This window comes from Rhyacophila brunnea, unplaced genomic scaffold (genome assembly GCF_057557595.1).
Source record: "Rhyacophila brunnea isolate RB1 unplaced genomic scaffold, BYU_Rbru_1.0 scaffold_22, whole genome shotgun sequence".
In the NCBI taxonomy this organism is placed as follows: Eukaryota; Metazoa; Arthropoda; class Insecta; order Trichoptera; family Rhyacophilidae; genus Rhyacophila; species Rhyacophila brunnea.
The window spans coordinates 31,932,526-31,957,007 of record NW_028232882.1 but is presented as its reverse complement, the minus strand read 5'-3'; the positions used below and the strand labels follow the sequence as shown (position 1 = coordinate 31,957,007).

The 24,482-nt window shown below is 34.0% G+C and overlaps 4 protein-coding genes across 4 annotated transcripts in view; 2 read left to right on the top strand and 2 right to left on the bottom strand.

The window, feature by feature from the left end:
* LOC147070359 (uncharacterized) overlaps positions 1–4,833 on the bottom strand; it is a 110,353-nt gene extending 105,520 nt beyond the window's left edge. The window contains exon 1 of the mRNA XM_085949688.1: positions 4,264–4,833. Within this exon, the coding sequence (XP_085805814.1) occupies positions 4,264–4,293 (30 nt within the window). The 5' untranslated portion in view covers positions 4,294–4,833. The remainder of the gene's footprint in view (positions 1–4,263) is intronic.
* A 4,685-nt stretch (positions 4,834–9,518) lies between these two features.
* Positions 9,519–12,318, top strand: LOC147070358 (BRCA1-associated RING domain protein 1-like). Its single transcript, XM_085949670.1, has one exon. It carries the CDS (start codon positions 9,644–9,646, stop codon positions 11,624–11,626), a length of 1,983 nt encoding a protein of 660 aa, XP_085805796.1. The 5' UTR covers positions 9,519–9,643; the 3' UTR covers positions 11,627–12,318.
* Positions 12,319–15,567: 3,249 nt separating this feature from the next.
* On the bottom strand, positions 15,568–18,873 carry LOC147070357 (AN1-type zinc finger protein 1-like). Its single transcript, XM_085949849.1, has 3 exons — positions 18,502–18,873; positions 17,048–17,150; positions 15,568–16,094 (listed from the first exon to the last, which is right to left on the bottom strand). Exons 1-3 carry the CDS (start codon positions 18,786–18,788, stop codon positions 15,588–15,590), a joined length of 897 nt encoding a protein of 298 aa, XP_085805975.1. The 5' UTR covers positions 18,789–18,873; the 3' UTR covers positions 15,568–15,587.
* Positions 18,874–19,404: 531 nt separating this feature from the next.
* On the top strand, positions 19,405–24,217 carry LOC147070356 (methylglutaconyl-CoA hydratase, mitochondrial). Its single transcript, XM_085949847.1, has 3 exons — positions 19,405–19,979; positions 21,455–21,790; positions 22,580–24,217. Exons 1-3 carry the CDS (start codon positions 19,679–19,681, stop codon positions 22,843–22,845), a joined length of 903 nt encoding a protein of 300 aa, XP_085805973.1. The 5' UTR covers positions 19,405–19,678; the 3' UTR covers positions 22,846–24,217.
* Positions 24,218–24,482: the final 265 nt, after the last annotated feature.

Below are 24,482 nucleotides of genomic sequence, written 5' to 3'. Positions count from 1 at the left end.
TTCAGTATTATTTCTATCAAGTACAAATTTTTTTGATAGTTTGTGCTAGTCAAGTCAAGTTTATATGATTCAACAGAACATTTAAAAACGTTGTATATAAAAAGTTCTTTTTATCTTGTAATTATTTTAATATTGAATCTAATAAACTTGGAGACCTTATAGTAGCTAGATACGGTTATCTCTTTCCGATAAGAAAGCTCACGGCGAACTGTGCCACGGTGAAATTTTTTACGTACCATTTACATATAACCGGCTAGCACATCTTCACAAGGAGAGTGTTAATAGTAATAATTTCGTTAAGATGCACCATTTCGTTTTCAATAAACGAAAAGGAAAGTGGTGCCTTTCATTTTTTAAACTATGATCGACCTTGGAGATTTCTAATGAGATTTTTTTCACCTCCATTATCCAACATCATTTTTGTAGTGACTAGCGGTGAATTGTATATTTTAAAAGCGTATGCGCGTGTGTAACGTCCGCATTATACGACCGGCATAATGTACGTTGGTCAAATTTTAGTAAATTCGCATTGCGTTTGGATTCAGGACCGACCCAGGTTTGAAGCGGATACCTTTAACTCCTCGGAACTTTGAGAGCTGGTCAAGATTCACATTGGATCCTGAAGCCAATTGCAATAGCCATAGCAGCGGTAAAGATTCGATTCTAAACGATTATCAGTCATAAATTTACGTACAAAAACAACACGGAAATGTTCAGTTTATTCAGAAATTTTAGGTTTAAAATGGAAAACCTATTAACAATATAGGTAGGAACACTACAGCAAGGCGATGAGACATTGTTAAATGGTTTACATTTGTAAATAACAGCGAACCATTTGTCTCAATATAAATATTTAGGGACATTTTTCAATTAGAAGTGGCTGAAGACGGAAGGAAATCTCCATAAATGAAAAATATAATAGAGATTGCAAGGAATCCTTTTCTCAAAAAGAAACCTCCTTTGCAATCGAGACCGGAGACTGCATTTTAATGCATGTTTAATGCGAAGCATATTATGGGCTTCCACAGGATGGAGGTTGTATTTTTTTTAAATTTATATTGTTCCCAGTTATAAATCTTCCCAATCATTTTCTATTTTACCCACGGTGGTCGCGCGGCTTAAGCGTTGGACTATAACGCCGTGCGTCACAGGTTCGAATCCTGGGGCTGGCAAGTACACGTATTGTTTTTCAATTTGTGTGTGTCAGGGTATGGACCCAATAGGTTGAGCAAGTGGCTGACATCCATTTCTCGTAAAAAACAAAATCTGTCAATACAAACCTCTACTCCATGGAGGCCCATATGATCCTATTAGGATCGGACATGGTCGAAAGAAAGAAGAATCATTTTCTATGGCATAGTGGTATGGACGCTAAACCGGGAACTATCCCGAAGAATTGAAACAGAAAGGAAGAGAAAAAGCTCCTTCCACATGGACAGACAATATAAAGAATGCCACGGATTGTCCGCTCATAGGCCCTGCGTGCCGCTGAATGCCGGGTGGAGTGGAACCAAACCGTGAATAAAGCTGTCTGTCATACGGTCAAATCATCCAAGTAAAAGATCGGAGAAGTATTGTTGTGACAAACTTTCTCGTTAAGTCAACAAGTTATAAACTGGGGATATTGACAGCTATTTCAGGATATGAAACATAGATATTGACAAAAACTTCGTCTATAGATGGAACCCAAATGTATAAAATTGAAGAAAAAAAAGGACTTCAGATTGCAGGTTCATTTGCAGAGAACTTCACACTATTACGATATTAAATTTATTTGACAATTTTCTGGGCGTATAAAAAAACAATCCACCACGATGAGTAGACAAGAAATCAATAATACTACACTTCGGCATTATTATTTTCTTGAAAAATCATCTAAAAAGTTTTTACAAACTTTAGAGTAGGTATACGTTTTATAACTTTGCACTTTTTACTACACTGATAAGCCTCTTTGCCTGACCACCTCGCATAAAATTAGATCAAATGATATTCACTTGTATTACTTAATTAATATGTAGTAATAAATAAATAAATAGATAATATATGTTAAAAAAATATTTTTAGAATATACTTATTACATCAATTTGATCCTAGAGCCGGAGTGCAACGTTATGGAGCGTATACTCTACTATACTTTATACGCTTGCAAAATAATTTCAAATGTGATAACGATAACAGAAATAACGTATCAGTAATCTTCTATTTATACTCCAAAATTTTTGCTATTAAATGGAATTGCACACCAGGGTTTTCCCCAAATAAAATGAATTTTCTTCTATATGGAAGCTTCTTTCTGTTCCCTATAAACATCGCTGAAGGAAATTCCGTTAGTCGGTGACTACCCACTATTGTATGGAAGAAAGAAACAACAAAAAAGATAGTCCAGAAAGTTTGTATGAAAAATAGTACAATAGGTATTAAAATTTATTACTTGAGGTTCATTTTGTAGCATTGCAATATTTTGGCGCTTTATCTCAATGCAAGATGATTTTCTACTTCATTATCTTTGGTTTTACCATATAAACGGTAGGTAGTCAAATCAATAAATTACAGACATTTACAACGCATCTGATTACACAATCAGAAGTGTTTAGGTGGACTACATAAGTAACCACATAATAACTTTCTAATTAAGCATAAGTAGGTACCTTTTATTTGATCAGTATCTGTATACCTGTTAATTGTATGCATTGTTTCAAACCAGGTAGGTAATTACATTATAAATTGTATTTAGCTACATATTTAACATTCAGATTATGCAGAAAGAGAATATCACTACAGTAAGTATCTACATAGTTTTAACAACTATTTAGTAAATAAGTGAAGGCATTCTTGGAAATGTGAGAAGAATTTTCATTCAATAAATTTAAAATGAAAGTGCATAAAATGATTTCGAAATAATAGTTATTTTAATATTTTATTTTTGTCTGTTTCGTTATAATAATACCTATAGAATGATCAGTGACGTCCCTAGACAAAGTGCTGCCCTAGAATGCCGTGCCTTTTAATAATATTATTTAGATTCAAATTGTGTGCAAATTCATTAGAGGTAGGTACAGACAAATACACCAGAAATCTTTTCAATTTAAATACACGTCATCTACTAAGGATTAGAGCATTTCCGCAAAACCTACTCTCAAACAGTGGCAGTGTTGGGTACGTGGAGGCCTGTGGCGCTGACAAGTTTGGAGACACTCTTATGATAAAAAATCCTGAATGATAAACTGCCATTACAATATTATGTACTACAACGCAGTAGGTATTAGTTTGGTTCTAAGGATGTTTTATGATTCGATTTTTTTTTCTAACGAAGCGAAAACAACGACTGCCAAACAAAACCTCCACTGCTCTCAAAAGTTGTGATATTATTTTGTATTCGTTCATTCATTCGCCGCCCTTTCTAATATGCCGCTTCGTGCAACGCATGACCTGCTTACCGCCACGGGACGTCACTGAGAATGATACTACATTAGTGGTACCAATTCAGTAGAGTGTCATTTCGTTGTCGCAACGAAAACTTCGATCACATAAATAATGCACAAATAACAATTCATCATAATATTATAAAGATTAGATGCAGCGGTGGAATGGTAAGACAATGTACGCGAATAAGAGCGCCTGATTAGAGCCAATCGTTGTCGATCTCACTGTTTTAAATGAGTTGAAATCGAATCAGTCTATTTTCTCATTTTGTAGCTAGGTATATCGGTTTACTTTTTCATTTCACGGGCTATCGCTAAATGTTTAAAATATTATAAGAATGTGCTAATGAAAAATTGATAGCTGATAATCTTACCACATAAACAATTGATTAGTTTGAAAATCCCTAATACATAATACATGTTATTTTATTTGTAGTAGTATGCGTGTGTGTGCAATCATTGTATTTTGCATTATTTTAGTGTCAAAAATGCCTTTCCCCAAGCTATAATGTATAACGTAACAGATAGGTAGGTAATAATAATATATAGGTAGATGTTATAACTACTCTGTATGCCCAATCAATCGAGTGTGTATAAAATCATTTTCACTTCGTTGTCTATTATGCGGATCTAATAATAAAAATACATTAAAATTGCCAGCCTATATCGAAACAGCGGAGAATTTCAAACCGGATGCAACAAAGTGGTACAGAAATCCAAGTGACATTCATTGGCTCGACACGTAGTGTGGATAAAATAAAAGTTAGTAAAACACGAACACCAGAAGGCCTTGTCTCAGAAAATTGTGTTACATTAAAATGAAAAAAAAAAAATGATTTACCTGAAGTAATCGTGTCTCCCCAGCCCTCATGTGAAACCAATTAATAATACACCAATTCTAAAGATAAAAACTTATTTAATTAATTAAAACGTCTTTTATTTTGGTGGGTAATTTATTAATATTATCTATTGATAATCTAATAAAATTCGTGCACAAACGTTGTCTTTTGTTTAAATTAATTATTATTGTCGTTGGTATCAATCACTAGAAATGTTCTTATTTTAAATTTTCAATAAGATTTTCACTGTCTGAGATAATTGAACTGTCATAAATAATTGTTTTCATTTTCGACTTATTATACGTTATCATTATTAAAATGCTTGTTTACGTACTCGGAGTGTTTTATCAATTGTAATTATTATTAAATCTGATATAAAGGAATCGCCCAGTTAATAAAATATAATATTGTTTTTTTAATGTTTTCCGAGCTCCGAGAATTTCGTACACGTAGCCAAAAAACGCTTTTAATCACACTTCGATAACAGCAAAACAACTTGTTGATTTTGACAGGCAATAATATTGTATTTTGCACAACATACAACCTTGTCAACAAGTGGCCACGCAGCGACTGAAAATGACAGCTAGGCAGTGTTGCCATATTTTCAAAGTGGAATTATAGTACAGAGCCTCCAAAATTATTGTATTTCGGGAAAAAATATAGTACGCGTTGAATGACCAATACTTTTCTGCATTTAAATAAATTCCGAGTAAAGTAATTAACGTCTCGTTTTTTAGGCAAAATTCAAATGTTAAATACTTGATTAACGTCTCGTTTTTTTGAAATAAAGTTCAAGTGTAAAGTACAGACCTATAAACTTATCTAAAGAATAGATGGGGTAGCCACTATCAAAAACTACCCAATCAAGACTCGAAACTGCACAGAATCTGACATTCGCATGACGTTTTCAAAATGGCGTCCATATGGTAGTTCGTAGTTCCATTTTTGACCGTTGTTTAGATAAGTTTGTACAACTTTATCACATTTTTTGGACAAAGGGGCTTTTTTAGTCCTCCAGGGTTACTTTAGCGATATTCTTCATCTATTGCCTACTTTTTTCAGATTTTTCAAAATTATAGTAGTACTGTACCTGTTTTACCTGTCTACAGGGCGTACTTTACCTGTTTTATATCGTACGACGTACATGGTACGCGGACCAAAATTATAGTACAAATACTATAATTACAGTACGGTTGGCAATACTGCAGTGAGCTAGGTGAGGTGGCCGAATCCCCTCTACTTCTTTGCTCACTTCACTTTTATAAAATTTAATGATAGGTAGCTATTATTACACTTTTTGATCCCGGACAATATAAATAAATTTTAATGGTTATCGTCCATTATTTCGACAATGTAAACATTATCATGCCATTACCTATCAATAATTTAATGTCATATTTATGTCATCTCATATCTCTCAAATAGTCTGTCAAAAGCAATAGCTAATTGAATCTTATTGGAGTCTAATTGGTGCATATTTAACGAGCAAAATGTCGTCATTCATGATAAAAATATGTACATTTAACATAATTATTGACGTATTATTATTATACTATTTTAAATTCCCTCCTTCTAATTAACTCTGGTTGTAGGTACAGTTTAGTAAGTATCTTGGCTCTCGCCGTCTCCCGAGGAAGGGTTTACTAGAACTGCTTGCCAGCAACAGAAAAATGGTTTGGTTGGGGGGGGGGTCCATTTCTAAAAATATGCATAACTAATTATTTATATTTTTAATGCAACAGAAGCGGGCGGGGTTACCAAAATCTAGTAGGCACTACTGACTTCAAAACTACTTCTGCTTCTCGTCGGTTTAACCGTAATCGAATCCTCGAAATTTTCCGGGTACATTCATCATACCCAGACCCTCCGATCTTTTATTCTTGCCACGAACACCTGGCCTGCAGCTATATCTACAGATACTCACCTACAAACTATAGTGACGTGTCGCATCTATAAATGGTTATAGAATGCACGTGGCCGAACTGTCATACTTATCAGGATCAATAGTGTCCGTTTGTACTCGTATCATCCGCGCTGTCTTGTATCTTAGCTTGTTGCGTCGGACTATTAAAGCAAGCATTTGATGCCTCAGATGGTTGCACCATTTCATGAGGGTCTTTCACTAACACAGGCCTTGTGTGTCGTAGAATGCCAAGAGGAGAGGGTTCAAGCCGTTGTGAAAACTGTTTAGCAGCCAAATCATCATGAGGTCCTGAAGAAAAGGAAGAAGACATATCATTAGGTAATCTAAATAATTTGTATTTTTTTCGTACCTACGGGGGGGGTCCGGGTTTGTCTCATTTTCAAAAAATATTTTTTTCCCCCGAAGATGCCAACATGTTTCCGGTTCCGGGAATATAATATACGATTTAAAAATAAAATAATTAATCTATTCTCAAATAAATGTTCTCAACTATAACATAATAATATAATGAAATTATACAAATTCTAAATAAAATTGTAGATGGCGTTTGATTGGCAGAACATTGCTCTGGTGACTACGAATTTTAAGGATGTAGGATTGATTGTAGAATGTGTCGGTGCTATTCCAGTGGACGCCATGCCTCTTAAAAATAATATAGAATAGCGACAGAGAAGAAAACAAAATTATTATATTTTATATAGGTATATACAGCATACAGCAGTAGCGAAGTGTGGAAGTAGACTGTTCCGCCATAAATAGTACACATTAAACTTTGTTAGTCATACGTACCTATTTGTTTTTATTGCACTAATACTACAATTTACAGATGGCATTCAATTGGTTAGTTTTTTTAAAAATAAATTAAACCCCGCCTAAGCCAAACCATAATAGTTTTGGTATATTTTGTGCGATACGACAAAATTGTGCACACTTTTTCATTCATACTTATTGGTTTTCGTTGGATTAAGAGTATTACACTTATTGTTGTTTCATTTTTTTAAATTTATTAAGCCCTGCCTAAACCAAACTATAATAGATAAAAAATATTATTCTATCTATAAAATATTCAAAGTTATGTATGATTTAATTGCATAATTTTAAATATTTTATAGATAGACAAGTATTTTTTTACTATTATCTATAATGGCTTGGTTTTGCAGGGTTTAATTGAATTTTAAAAAATAACCAACTATCTACAATTTGTAGTCTTATTTCAATGAAAACAAATACGTATGACTGATTAAAGTTTACTGTGCACTATTTAAGGCGGATCTTAGCAGCCTACCTCCACCCTTCGCCACTGGCTTACAGTAACCTGTATGTATACCTATTTTATATTTATCAGCCATCATAAATAATATAACGAATATATTTAACGTGTCTACTTACACAGTCGTGGTAGGTACCTAGGTATTTATCAACCCAACCGGTTACTTGTCTTCTGCTTTTGAATTTGTATTATGTAATTAAATAAATTTTAATATTGCATGTTGAACAATAGAATAATTTTTAGATAATGTCACAAGCCCACCATGTTTTCTAGTCTTTATCATGCATAAATTGGATATAACAGATAGGTATTACGCTACAATTTACAATAGACCAAAATTTAAAAAAAAATAATGAAATGTAACTACTATACGAAATAATTAATTGTATCTTATTAGTTTGTTTCTAATTTACTCCAACCAGGGCTCGAAATGGACCGGAGCGCCGTTCCTGTTCGTGAAATCGGTAAAATTATCGCTCCGTCTCGTGGAAAAAATAATTTGACCGTCTGAGCTAGATCGGCCATATAATAGAAAATCTAACACACTTATTTTTATGAAATACACATAAAATTTGATAACTATGTCTTCTAACTATGATAACTATGTATTGTTCTTCAGAAAACTGTCTAGCGCTCCGGTTCGTAAACTTTTCCATTTCGAGCGCTGATTCCAACGCTACATATCATTCAAGTTTGTGACCGATGGCACAACCGTCCTGCAGGATCTCTATCCCGAGCACCTCTCTCTCCCTCTCAGTTAGTCACTTTCGGTTTATCTGCTCGCCTTTTGATCTTATCCGCCCATCTCAACCGGTTACCGATGCGATTCACACGGAGAATTTTTATCTTTCAATACATTTTACTTATTCTTATTTTCTATTCATAAATCGAACTTACGTCTTTTTCTTCATGTTGGTAGATCTTCAATGGCTGCAGGGTGTCGCTCCAGAAGTTACAAACGTAACAATATTTTTCTTAGGTCGATTAAATTTTAGTGGGCACGCTCTTGGATGAAAATATTAAATTTATTCCATGCTTTGCAGAGTTCGTCATCAGCGAACCTCTTTATGTCTGCATTGTCTCGAGTTGTCGGACATTTTTCCTATGCAAATTAAAAACATCTTCAAACAAAAACCCTAAAATCAAAAATGAACTTAGGCAGGTACCTACTAACTCAATATCTGATAGTCCTCGCATTCTCTCCAGCAGACTCTCGTCGTTGTTTTATTCATCAAGGGACGTTAACTGAAAATGTTGTACGACTGGACACTTACAAGGGATGCCCTACAACCTACAACCAACAACGATTAGATATTATGTAGATAATATCGTCTCTGTTCTGGCAGACCACACTAACTGGAGAATACTAGTTTTGAGTAATTTGACTTTGAAGTTGTTAAAATGTTTGAAATGGTCTATCATGTAAGTTTATTAAATAATCGTAAAAAGGATGACTTTAAAATAAAGACTGTTTATTTATTAAGAAGGTTTCCAGACGGTAAAGTTTGAAATAAGGAACATTTTGGTATAACTAACTCAATATGTCATTTTTTCGAATTAGTGTCTTCTGCCAGAACAGTGACGATATATACAATGTACATTATTTTCAAGGTTATTTATGTTGATGTATGTTCTAACAATATTATAAATACTCTAGGTTACTATTGCTATTATTTTACCTCATTTATTATGAAAATAATGTTTTTAATTTATGTTCCGAATAGATATCGCTGGAAAACTAATGTATTAATTTTGCAGTCGTGATTTGAATTTAAACAAACTACCCGCGAAAAGTATGAGAATAATAACCGAAGACAATAGTTTTTTTCAACGGAGGTTTTGTCTGAAAGTATAATACTACGTGTTGCTGTCATACGCAAATTGAATTAAATTGTTTTTTTTTTGTTTGAAATCAGTAAATATAAAGTATTCCTGAGTATAACAATACAGATAAAATAATGAAAACAAGTACTACAATATTAGAACGATAGATAGCATACGTAATTAGAACTAAGATTTAATAAGTTATACTTAATAGCCTACAATAAAAAAAGAATGTACAACGCCAACGCGCGAAACAGTGTTCAAAACATTTCTGAAACGTCAAAAACTTTTGGTCGTATCAAAAATTCGAAGGTAGTTTAATCATTATCAACTTTGCAAACGTAGTTTCAAATCAAAATATACAATGGAAGGAGTTATTAAGAGTTTGGACGCTCTCAAAGAGCATTTAGTATGTTCAATCTGCCAACAACTTTGCAGTGATTCTTCGCACTTTCTGCAATGCCGTCACAACTTTTGCTCTGAGCATATCGACAAGTCGCTGTCGTGCGCAAAATGCGGTGATGTATCAAATAGTAATTTTGAAAAGTCCGTTTGCACAGATGAGATGGTGATGGCATATAATAATCTACAAGCAATATTTGCCCCCTTCAAAACAGTTGCCGATGACGTTATGGTTATAACATCGCAAAAAAGTACCATTGAGAGCTCTTTGAAGAACGCTAACCCCAAAAGACCTATAATAACTGTAAGGACAAGAGCCACAACTCGTTCTATATCACCACCGAAGATTACAGAATCAAGGAAGAAAAGAAGCGTCAATCGGTCACTGATTAAAAACGAAAAAGAAAATAAAGAATCGCTGAATAAAAATGATTCTAGCGATGTCGAGAGTCCTGAAAAGGTTTTGGCTAAACCTGCGAAGAGACGGCTGAGGTCTGGTGATCGTGATTTGAAAGAAATAACTAATCCACCGTTTCATGTTGACAAAGGTGAAAAGGTTTCATCTAAACAAGGCGCCATCTTGAATAAACCGAAGACAAAAGAAGTCGACAAAAAAGAAAAGAATGCTGCAAGGGAAGTTGTTCGAAAAAAGCCAGTTGTTGATAGTCTTGATATTAAGGAAACGGAAATAGGAATTTCAAAAAATGTACTTGATGAAAAGGGGGTTTTAATGGAGGATATCAAAACAGCGGTGTTGCTATTGGATAAAAATGAATGTGTCAATAAAATGTCGTTAAATAAATCAATTCCGAACATATCAGCTAATATTCTCAATAAACATCTTAAAGAGAAAAAGAATCGTAAAGGTGAAACTCCACTTCATTCCGCATGTGTGATTTGTAATATTAAGGCCATAAAAGAACTCCTTATAGACGGAGCCAATCCAAACACGAAAGACCACGCGGGTTGGACACCTCTCCACGAAGTCGTCAGCAACAATAGAACCGATATTGCGGAGCTGTTGTTGAAATACAATGCTTTGCCGGACGTACCCGGACTGGACAACGAAACACCACTACATGAAGCCGTAAAGAATCAATTCACGCAAATGGCCGAATTACTTGTGCAACACGGTGCCAATACGGACGCTAAAAACAACAAAGGAGTAACTCCCGCGCAGTTAGCCAGCGAAGATTTAAAATCTTCCTTCAAGGTTATAAAAGCCGGTATTTCGTCGTCTCAAATTGAAAATGTTCACTACTCACTTCATTTACTAAAATCTGAAATGGAAACGATACATTTTTATCTATCGTCGCTTGATAAATCTTTAACGACAACCGTGCAGAATCTATCAAAGGTAAACCCTGCTGTTAAAGTTGAAAAAAAACTCGCTAATTCATCTCACATTTTAGTCGATAGACGAGTCAAAGATATTTGTTTATTGAACAGAGATATTTTATACGCGGCCATATCTGGTAAATGGATAATATCAAAAGAATGGATACCCGATTCAGATATTACGAATGTCGAACGTTATTCAATCAATGTTTTAGACGGTGTCTCGAATGGCGTTGAATTATCTCGAGCGAACCGTTACAAACAACTGCCGGGTCTTTTCAACGGGTGCCACTTTTATTTCGTAGGACTCGATTCGCCGTATGAAATAAGCGCAACGCTGAAAGTGGACAAGGGCTATCTCATGACTCTCGTCGAGGCGGGAGGTGGAGTTGTCTTAAAGCGCGAACCGAGGCCGGAAAGTATACCGGATAAAGAGAAAGTTGTGCCATATCACACAGGGGAGACAAGCGCTTTAGCCATTTGTGCACATTATATTATCTACAAAACAGAGCCACTTTTAGCGTACAATATGGCGCATATCAAAGCGCTCCCCTTAGGATGGTTCATAGATTGTATCAGGCACTTTGCGTTGCTTGATCCTAAATAGACGATACTTGAGAATAGTAACAAAATAAATGAAACGAGTTTTGTAAAATTTGTGGTAAATACAAAGTATTGTAACTTTTATGAACCGAATAATAAATTAGACATTATACATAACATCCCGAACAATGGGGCATCCCAGTGGCAAAGGGTGTAGGTAAGCTGTTATGATCCGACATAAATAGTCCACACTAAACTTTGTCAGTCATACATATTTGTTTTCACTGAACTAAGACTACAAATCGCAGACGGGGTTGGTTAGTTTTTAAAAATTCAATTAAACCCTGCGTAAATCAATCCATAATAGATAATAGTGAAAAAATATTCGTCTATCTACCATATATTTAAAATTATGCCATTAAATCATACATAATTTTAGATATTTTACAGAAAGGAGAATATTTTTTATCGATTATGGTTTGGTTTAGGCAGGGGTTAATGAATTTTAAAAAACCAACAACGAAAACAAATAAGTATAACTGAAAAAGTGTGTACTATTTTTGTCGAATCGCCCATAGTATACCTAAACTATTATGATTTGGTAAGGCAGGGGTCAACTGAATTTTGAAACTAACCAGCACCATCTGCAACTTGTATTCGTAGTTCAATGAAAAATTCTATTAAACCCTGCCTAACCAAAATAGATTAAAAAAATTCTTCTATCTTTATAAATGTAGATCGAACTTCATTTTGGGGCATTTAGATGCCACATGATACTGTGCTAAATTGTATCAGTCTCTGCGTGAGAAAAATTTCAAAGCGGGTCAATATGTATATTCTAGCTATCAGTGGCGAAGGGTGACTTTTGGAAGAGGTAGGCTGTGGAGTAACAACACTTGTCAGATATATTTACGGGGAATAAGAAGATAACCCAATATAACTAAATCGATGAAATTTAAAAAGCTCAATTAGTTTGATATAATTAGTTTATAAATAAGCAATTAGTTTGAATTATGTATTTTCTAAACATTTATAAACGTAACATACACTCAAAATATATTACCTATCATCTTTGAAAATATCCGTTGTTGTGTATATGTTCCATAACAATTTATAATTTAACCTGTAAAACTAGACATTTTAAAATACTTCTATATTTAAAACACAGACTTAGGTATAAATAACTGATAAATAAAAATCACAAGATAAATTATTTTATATTTTTAACAACAATCAATATTTATATGTGATTGAATCCCATAGAAATTATTTTGAATAAATGTGCTCCAGCGAATGTAAGCGCTAACTAAACAACCTATGATTTCGGAATAAAAAGCCAGACAGTGATCGGGGCCACGCGACTGAAGTCATACAAAACAGATCTGGAAAATGGATCTAATTAATTCACAATATAGTTGAATCCAGACGGCGCTAGTTATGGTTATAAACCTTACTAAACAAAATAAAACTTCTAAATTCTGACGATAGATGACTCTCAATTGGCTTGGATTTTTCAGTGTATTTATTTTAAATTAAATTATTAACTTGAAGATCTGTTTTTCTTAGAAGGTAGGCTTTAATAATCGCCTACTATGGAGCCTTCGCCACTGCTCGCTATATGCCACCTAATTTGAATCGAGTGTAATTTTGAAACCTGTGTTATGATTTTTTTAGTTGAGGTATGCTGTACCATAAGAATTATTATGTTATCATATCTTTTGTAAAGATCAGAATGTAACCAAATAAAATTGAAAGTACCAATTAATTCATTTAGTTCGATAATTGTAATTCCCTAGCTTCTCAAAAAAATTATGTATTGAAATACGGTTATTATGATCACGGGTTTGGCGAGATATCGGAGATCACGGATACACAATTATGCCGTACTCCAATGCAACCGGGACACATAAACTGAAGCTTTTGGTCATAGGAAAAGCCAGGAAACCTAAGCCATTCAAGAATATCTGCCTCACTGAACAACTGGTTGTGTCAAGTGATTTACTGTTTAATATTTAGGTAACAAACTTAGTTAATAAATATGTATAATGTAGTAATACTTATAAATAAAACCGTAATTTGATAGTACAAATTTTTACGAAATACCTGTTTTAATTTTTACCATATTATTATTCTGTATGTATGCACTTATATTCCGCCGCTTTCACTAATTGAACACTTTTCTAGTTTTTGGGGTGGCGGATTACTGAGAGAGTACTGTGTTAAAATATTTAAAAAAATTGTGTTTTGTTATGATGTTAATTCCACTCTGTGGACATGTTAATATAACTATTCTTCCTACAAAGAAATCAAAGTTGGTGACTATAAACAACATGCAACATTCATGTCATATTTCAATTCTAATCTGTGCCAACTTAGAAAATGTTAATTTTGCTCTAGTTATCAAATCTACTATAATAAAACTTTCCAGAAACTTCATCGATTGTTTTAATTATTAAAATGTTATACTGAGGGAAATAATCAACAAATATTTATTGAAAAAAGAATGTTTTTTCACTTTTACTGCTAGTGTCGTGAAACAGTAAAGGTGTTCTGCTATCCAGTTTCCGTCAAGCAGTCATATAAACTGACCGAAGCTGAAGCGGCCGATTTAAACCAAAACGGAGACGATAAAGGATGGATTAGGATCGTATCCATTTTTAGAGTTGCCAGTTAAATTGACATATAAATTACTATGTTGCCATATTTTTCATACTACTTTTCTAATTTTGATTGAAATATTATAATTTATTTAAATATAGGCATTGCATAACACCAACTAATATGTTTAGAAAGTAATTATGAAAATAAAATTCATTTTTAGTGGATAAAAAATGCGTAAATATACACCGCCGATTCCGAACTGACCTGGCAACTGAACGGACAACTGATGGTCTAAATCAGTGTTTCACAACCTTATTTGTGCCATGCCCCACTTCAACGCTACAAAAATCTCCATGCCCCCCCCCCCTATCATAATTTTATAGTTACCTAACAAATTCTGAGAAAAATGATTTTATTTTCAAATAAAAAATGCACATACTACTATTTTTAATTTAACTTTCGTAAGTAAATATTATATACATTCCTATTAATAAGTAAATTTGTTAGAACAAATGTACAATTAGGAAGAAAATTAGTGCGATCCTTATGCCGGGCCCACACTGGCAACATTTCGCGCGACAACCTCGTTAAATTTTACGATAAGTATGATAATTATCGTAACATTTCTTAAGCAATTACGATAATTATCGTAAAATTTAATGAGGTTGTCGCGCGACATGTTGCCAGTGTGGACCCGGCATTATGTTTCGTGTGAGGTGTAAAGAGTTTTTATCTGAGGTACCTACTTATTTGGTCAATTTTAATCTTAAATTTCCACGCATGGTTTATGATATCATAACGATTTCTTTTTTCAGTAACAAATCATTTACAGCGCTTAAATCGCATTCAACTAATATAATGGAAATGGCAACAGTATTTTTTTTGCTAAATTTGTCATAATAAATTAGGTATTTTGTTTCTGTCTCCACACAAACCCACGCCATTACATTTTTTATGTTGAATAGTATTTTAAAAGATTCATCATTTACAATTCTGAGAGTTTTTCTTGATACTGCATGACCACACCAGTTATATCTAGCAACATCGGTCGAGTTATCCAAGGTGTGAAAGAAATTTCTTTTAAATCTGGAAATCTGTCATTAAGTCATTAGCCATTGTTAATGATAATGCGCAATGCCCCACAAATATTCAAATTGCCCCCCGGTGGGGCGTACGCCCCATGTTGGGAATCACTGGTCTAAATACACCGCCGTTTCAAAACTGAACGGACCAAAACGGAAACCTCGAGTGAACGGACAACAGAACTGACACTTAAAAGGACCTTAATTAGTGTCATTGGGCCTCGTGGTCTCTTGTAGTATTAAATATAGTATATAATAATATTATTTTATTACATATTAAATTCTGTTCTTTTAGGTGTATATAGTATGTACATAAATAAAAGAATTTTAGGAATTTCTGTTTTAATTATGCAAAAAATACAATTGTTGTTCATCTGATGCAGTTATAACCTCAGCAGATACATAATCGAGACTTATCCTATCTCCATTAATCAGTATTTCATTGTCTATCAACAGAGACAGTTTTTTATCCATCTCGCTGAAGTGGACAGCCATGCCGTCGGGCTCTCGGAACAGTCTCAATTTTGGTGCCTTCGCTTCGTTGTTCTCATTTTTGATGGAGCAAATCCTGGATATGGAATCTATTACGCGACCCAGGGACCATTCATTCGATACGTAAACTGCAGTATTTAAAGTGTCGTCATATTTGTAATCGGCGCCATCTTTGGGAGTGCATACCAAAGTCTTGACGGTATTATCTGATGGTTTTCGTACGGAGAAATAAATTCTATTCACAGTTGGGATGGATGCTTCCCCTTTTGCTTTCGATTTCACTTTCATGAGCTGAATTTTGAAGGCGGTTTTCGATTTTTCAGAATTCTTTTGGGAGTTTCTCAGGTTTTTAGTAATCTAAAAATACAAGCAAGAAATATTATATTCACTAAAATAAAAGAAATCAAATAGTGGTAATCTTATACACTAGTAGAGTTGGGTTTCGGGAATTCTCGAGAAATTTTCGAGATTTTCCATCCTGAATCTCGAGAATTGAAATTTTTAACATTTCGGGAAATCCCGGATCTCGAGAATCTTTTCTCGGGATTTTTTTATTATCAAATATTAATTGAAAAAACGATTTTCTATATGAAAAAAGTGGACAGAAAACACAAAACGTTCAAAGACTGATCGGGACATTTAACACATTAAGCCAACGTCGACTCAAAATGAGTGCAATTTTTGTAACATCAGGGCATTTTGTGTCTCAAAAGCGTACACGATTGTCAGACGCAGCGATTGACATTCTATGTTTTTTGAAATTCTATTTTAATAAGTAATGTTATGAATTATTTTTGTTTTCCTACTTCTATTTTGTTTGTCTTCTTAGATAAATAAAAAAAAATCATATTTTTTTGGGATTTGTCTGTTTTTACACTGATTTTAGGATTTTTACAGGTTTTTTTTAAATATCCCGATATCTCGAGAATTCTTTTCTGGAAATCCTGAATCTCGAGATTGAGATTTTCTCGGGAAATACCCAACTCTATAGACTAGCAATTCAGTGTTCAGCAGGCATTGGGTTCATATTCCACTGGAATTTTTGACGGTTTTCCGATTAATATTGGGGGTACTAAGCCAAAGTTTTGACATCTTTGGCATCCCAAATCTGCATTAGCAGGAAAAATAGATAGTAGTTGATTAAAAATATATATGATGGAACCAATCAAATACTTTTTTCAAATTGCAATGGAAATGTAATAATAAAAATCATGTTGAAATTATATTTCACAATGAAAAGTACTTTTTCTCTAATAATTTTAACAATAATTATTGAATGACAATAATTATCATTCTATATGGAATGTTACCTCAGCTTCTATGAGTGCTTTAGCCTTTTCAAATTGCTTTTTAGGCGCTTCCCATCTGATTTTTTCAGCAAGTAACACGTCAGGATCTATCTCAGGACATTCACTAAAACAACGGAAAATAATTCATTTAAATTTGAGACATTGTTTAAAAGAAAAATTAACAATTGAGAAAAATACAACCAGCATGTTCGAACCAGCGCCCCCCGGGATTCTTAACTTTTGAATTTGGAGTTAAGTGATAATGTTAGAATAGTCCTGCTGAAAGTATTGTAAAAACATTAGTTATCTTCGTCGCAATTGGATAGGACACGTATAGCTTAGTGGTCACGCACATGGGCGCGAATCCCAGGGGGCACAGGTTAGAAACCTGCTGAGTGACAGTTTTTTTTCAAAAAGATTATGGTTATAGTGCCGCAGATGACCGCATGACCATTTATAATATTTTTTTTGGCGGAAACAGTTTATCCCATGTCAGTGATGCCAACCGTACTATAATTATAGTACAATACTATAATTTTAATTCCACAAAAAATGTAAAATACTATAGTTTTAGGTGCTTTTTACTGGTTCTCCGTCGTCTTTATCTGTCAGTCGCCATTTTGGAATTCAGCTATCTTTTTGTCATCGAATTGTAGTATGCGGTCCAAGACATTATAGTATTAGACGGCAAAAAATTATAGAACGTGTTGAAAATGTAAGTTTTTTGTTTGTCATATAAACATAACGGAGAATTCTAGAAATTCCGATACTCTGCTTTATTAAAACACCTCTTACGACCGAAAAATGCTAACACCGGCCGCTGTCATTAACTGTCACGTTAGTTTTTTAGAGTATACAACGCAAGACTACGTCCATAGACTAATATCGCACACAGAGATCTTATATTATATAGATTATACTTACTACGTCCCTCGCTTCACGTTATTACGATTTGCTGTGATTAAATTACGAAGATTTTACGGAACTTTAAACATCGACAATTATAGACAACTTTTAAACGCAATGAAATAACATAATAATTAATAACTAAATAATATGCGCTTTTAAACGCAATGGGGACTATTCGCACAACCGGCGAATTCAATTAATTCCATTTTTCAAAATTGTGGTATTTTTGATGTACTATACTTTTTTAATAGTACGCGAACTAAAATGTACTATAATTATAGTTCGGTTGGCAACACTACGCTCACTGACAGATGACAGCGAGCAGTGGCGGAGAACCAGTAAAAAGACCCTAGTTTTACGCCAAATATACCAAAATACTATAATTTTAAAGGATTCAAGACGAAAAATGTTCCTGTACTATATATTTTTCAGAAATACTATAACTTTTATGCTTTTGTACTATAATCAGCATAGAAAAAGATGGCAACACTGTCCCATGTAGACAATTAAATGGTTTTATCAGAAGTGGTTTCAAATTATATAGGTAGCTATGTTAAATTACTTACGGATGGAACCTGTGTTCGATACAAAAATGATTGCAGCATTTTGGACAGGGCAGTTTCAAATAGCTAGCGTTTCGGCACTTGTCAGAGGTGCATTTATATATTTCCGAAGACGGGTTAAACTGGGGTTCTTTAGTCAAAGAAGAATAATAACTGCATTCTCCTGATAAACAATGTTCACTGAAATGTTCTTTGCAGTAAAATCCAAGGCATTGACATTTTAAAGGAATGAAGTCAAGTTGCTTGCAAGTAGGATACATGCACTGTTTTCCTAATTCAGGAAACTCCATTTTCAACAAATTGTTCAACAATAATATTATTAAACGTCAAAACTCAAAATCCGAATTGTCATTCAATTTTCGATTTGAATTAAGTAGTATTGCCAAGAGCAGAAAAGTCATAAACAATAATAAATGCCGATGCATAATAGATTTTCAATGGTCTAACGTCAAAATTATTAAGAACGAAATAACCATACTAAATACATCTAAATCAAGCAATGTAGTTGAAATTATGAAATAAAAAATAGCAACTAAGTCGATGTAAATCATAAAAGTAAATAAAAATTTTCTCGATGTGAATATTTTAAATGAATTTCGGTATAAATTGTCATTATTAATAATGTTTTACTTTAGAGGCAAATAGGTATGTTACTAACGCTTTGAGCAGGACTTATAAAGATACTTTAGTAAATGCGCTTTATAATAATGTCATTATTTTATTAGAATGCCTAAACACTAACTATTTGATATATTGTAATGATAATAATATAATCAATGAAATCAGTATTTTAGATAGGGTTATTAATAAATTTAGTATTCATATGATTTTTTTTTCACGACTTCTTTTGTATTGTATTTTTTCCCTCATACTGTCTATGGTTTCTTAAAAGTTCAAAGTCGAACTGTCAAAAGTATTTTTCATGTTTATTTTACATCTTTTCTTTGAAGTTTTCAAACTTTTACATGAACTACAAAATTTACATAATTATATAAATATGGTTTAAATAACGCCATCTGTTGAATATTAACACCATAGCAGTCAGCACCTAATTCATTACTGTTATCAGAATTCAATAATTCATTATCTGTCATGATAACACACAAGCTGTTTTGAAGTTTAAAAAGACCGTATCCTATAATATTAATTTTATAGATTGTCAATTGCTAATTAAATAAAAATGGCACTCTTTAAATTTGTGCAAGTTGCGCTTAGACAAGAATACAGGATAATAAGCACTAATTCAAAGCAGTTTAGAAAATATTCAACTGAAAAACAAGAGGGCAAAGAGTTATTAGTGGAAAAACTTCAGGGTTCACAAGAAGGCATCACTGTAATGAGCTTTAATAATCCGAAAGTGAAGAATGCTCTTAGTAAATCCCTTGTTTATAGCGTCTTGGAAAGCATTAAGGATCTTGAGAATGACCCATCAACCCGAATACTCATTCTACGAAGCAATGTTCCTGGCATCTTCTGTGCAGGTAATTATGATTCTTGGTAGGTACATGTATCGCAGAATCCCGCATGAGTTTTTATAACTTTCTTTGGTACACATCGGTTATGGGGAAGCCAGACGGGAACCGCGCTAATTGTCATAGCCGATTTTGTCAAACTTCATGAATTCAAGAATGAAAACCTAACCTTAACCTAAGCTAATAAATAATCTAGTATATTGGCTATTTTCAAAATGTGTTTGCCACTGGCTTCCCCATAACCGACTTGTATCCTTTCTTTTTAGACCTAACCTAACCTACCCCAACCTAATATAATCTTAGTGTGTGATAATGATGCATCGAAATGTGTGAAAATTTTAAATTGACATTTATTGGATCGAAAAGTATATGCGCCGACAGAAAAGGGTATTTACATGGAATAAACTGTTTTCATAAAAAAAAATTATAAAAGCTCATGCAGGCATCTGCGGCATAATTACCTGATTCGATAATTGTGCCGCAGAGGTGGACACGAGCTTTTATAATTTTTTTTTTACGAAAACAGTTTATTCCATGTAGACAATTATAATAAATACCTTTTTCTGTCGGCGCATCGGCTTTTCGACCCAATAATCGTTAATTGAAAATTTGAAATTTTCATACATTTTGATACACCATTATCACAAACTAAGATTATATGAGGTAATATTAGGTTGGGGTAGGTTAGGTTTGGTCTACATAGAAAGTTGTAAAATCTCATGTCCACCTCTGCGGCACATTTACCCCTGATTCTTCCATAGGAACCTACATAATAAGTAGATAATTAATAATTTCGTGAACATGACGGATTTTACTGACAAAATATTATCGTTCATATTATGTAGAAAATAAATGATAAAAATGGAAGAAAACATAATGAAAGCCAAAGGTGGCACATCCGTACAAACGACAAGTTCTTCAAACAATTAAAGCTCAGTATAGTTATTGTCTTGAAGGTGCAAAGACTCAGATGGGCCGGTCTCATTGTTAGATGCATGGATTTAGAACTCCGCATAAACGAGATGGACAGACAACGTCAAGAGGGATGCTAGGTGTGACTGACTGGAGAGAGAGAGCTCGGGATATAGATCCCTGGAGCAGTCAGCCATGGTCCGAAAGATCTGTAGCGCCACTTAAGAAGAATGTATACTTAGAGAAACTGAGTGTATGTGTGATGAGTACACGCGACAGTTGTTTTGCTCCCCATTTTCATAATCTTCAACGTCAGGCGGCTCTCGTGGTACTTCTCGCTGGCCTTCCATCAGCGAGCTCTGGGTTTGATTCCCGTTGAGGACGCAATATATTTATGTGATTTTCTCAAAGCCTGGGTGTTTGTGATTGTTTAAAATTACTAACAACCCACCTTGTGCGAAAAAGAAAGGACATGGTCATTATTTTCCTATTGTTCAATAAATTAAAATTGCAATTTTGCAATTGTTTTCTTTATTAAATCTCGTTAATTCATTCATGTCATCCAATTTCAGGTGCAGATTTAAAAGAAAGATTAGCAATGACGAACGAAGAGGTCATGGACTTTGTCAAAACACTAAGAAAGATGACTGCAAACATCGAAACCATTCCAGTGCCTGTGATAGCCGCACTAGATGGCGCAGCATTGGGAGGAGGCCTAGAAATAGCTCTGGCGTGCGACTTAAGAGTGGCTGCAGACCATGTCAAGTTAGGACTGGTGGAAACGCGACTAGCAATAATCCCAGGTGCTGGAGGCACTCAAAGACTCCCGAGGATTGTCGGCCCGTCATTAGCTAAAGAACTCATCTTCACGGCTAGAGTATTTACCGGAAAGCAAGGCCAAGAAATGGGTACATAATTGATTATTTATATCGCAATACAATTTACATTTTGCATTTATAAGTTTCAAAATAATTAAGCGAGATAGTAGAATAAGTAACATAATAGCGCCTGTACACGTACATGGATTTACTGGCAGCAATAGTGTGTATTTTAAACTATCGTGACAATAACTACTGTTTACACGTAAAAGTGCTGGCTGTCTCTCCAATCTCATTCTTCAAGAGTAAGTGAGACGCGATGTTATCAGTTTATGAAATTATTTGACAGATCGTAAAAATCAGTTGAGCTCGAAATGAATCTCTCCGCAGTGTAGTTGGTTTTTTTGCCGGTAGGTTCACCACTATTGTTTTACAGCGCATATCGAGAAAATTCAGAAGCTTTCGAACTTTTTTGATTCATGCATGCAATCTTGTAACTTTCATGACAATACGTTTGTACACATGCATTTTCTTGTTATGGCCGTGGTAATACGTATTGTCAGCAGTAAAATCCATGCACGTGTAAACGGGGTGTAAGGCCGGCTGCCTATTATGATGGCTACATGCAATTGTAAATCGCAGGATGTAGGTCTAGGTTAAAATTTCAGGAACGGTTTGGACATTTCACATGGGGTTGCGTAGATGTCGCATGCTGATCAATCCGTTGCATAGTCAAAAGGATGTTGATGCTGCGGAGAATTTATTACTCATTGCTGTGCCGTCCAGTCGCAGTTGACATACCATATCATATTGTCAGTTCTAATAGAGATAAAACTTTTAATGGAGATTTGAAAAATAACAAGTATTTTTTTATTCCAGGTGTCGTAAACCATTCTGTACCCCAAAACGAATCAAAAAATGCAGCATTTGTTAAAGCAGTTGAATTGGCAGAAGAGATGCTGCCCAACGGCCCTATCGCTTTGAGGATGGCCAAACAAGCAGTAGATGAGGGCATCCAGGGTTCTCTGTCAGATGGATATAAAGTAGAAGAAAAATGCTACAAAGGAGTGGTTTATACAACAGACAGGATAGAAGGATTAAAAGCATTTGCAGACAAACGTAAACCTAAATATGAAGGAAGATAAAATGATTATTGACTCTTATTATATTCCATCAAACAAATGTTCGAGATAAATGTTCTATGGCCATATTTGTACCGTGCCATGCCCATATTTTAAATTTAGTTTTATCTAGATCCGTTGAAAATGTTGCGGAATGTGCATGAACACTAAGTTAGTTAGTTTTTTTAATACATCTACAAAGAGAAGTGCATTGCTCAATGAAATAATGAATCGCCGACTTCCAAATATCTCATCGACTAGGTGGCATTATCATTCTCGTATACTTAATGTAATACAATGATCTACAATGTGATACAGATCTATGGTCATGTCATGACCATAGATCTGATTTCATAACGACATTCGAGACAATACAGGATAATTCTTCTACATGGGATGAAGATTCTTAACGCTTGCAGATGTTTATGATTAAAAAAATTTGAATTCAATTTTTAATTAGGATTATGCGCAATCGGATATTTTATTTAAAATTATTCAAAGTAAAACTGCGAACATTGGTTATTCCATTAGAAAAGTTAACGAATTTAAAAAATGGTTAGAGACTGACTTCCAAAATATTTTTAGTAATCTATACGATAAATATGTACACCTTTGTGAACCACCCAAAAAACGTCGCAGAAATGAATTAAATGATGAGCAATATTATTCCTATAGCGAACTACTAATTTTTACGATATAGGGGTTGACTGTATTATAAAACATTTATACCATCTGCCATTTCATAAAAATTATGTTAAATTAATGTCATTTCAATAAAAGAATTAATTGAAAAATGTGTTTTTCTGCTATTCTCAAACACAATAATTAACCCCTGTAGCAAAATATTTTCACAAGGTTCTATAATCAGATCGAACCTCATTGCTCTAAATTTTATCGATTTTCAGAGCAACAAAGTTCTATCAGATAATTTTAATGTCTGTTTTTAATAGATAGGTATTATAAATATTTAGCATAAAATGCTTTGAAAATACTGTAGCAATTATACCATGTCACCATTACATGTATAACACACTTCGGTGTTCATGTTTTATTATCAAAACAAATCGGAGTTGCAATGGAATGTCAGCAGATTTCTCAATCATAACCTAGATCAACATTGACTATTATGATTTATGAAATTGCGACCTAGGTAAACGATGACTCTTATAATATATTGAACATTCATGTGTATATATAGCGAAGGACGGTTGATAGAAGCAGTCTCACTCGACTAGTCACTTCACTCCTGACTCGTCACTTGATCATAATCACTCCGTCGTTCGCTCTCAGTATTATCATACACAATAGTTTGGTAGTCGTCACTACTGGATCTTTACTCCTACGATTGTAACTCTGTACCGTTATCATAATAAACTCCACATCTATGTATCTCCGCTACCTGTTGTTTTTAATAAACCCACATCACCTTCTCCTCATTATCCCAAAATACAAACATGATGCAATTATAATAATATTGTTAATATCTACCAATTTTCATTGCATATATTTAAGATTTTACCACAAGCTTAACTGCGCAAACCGGTTTTTTATCGGGAAGCCCGTGTGTATGGACGGGAAAACTGTATGCGCAAACCGAAAAGCGTTGTGAAAAGTGTTCCGTATTTTTATACCGCGCAAGCAAGTCGCTGCCGTCTAGCCGG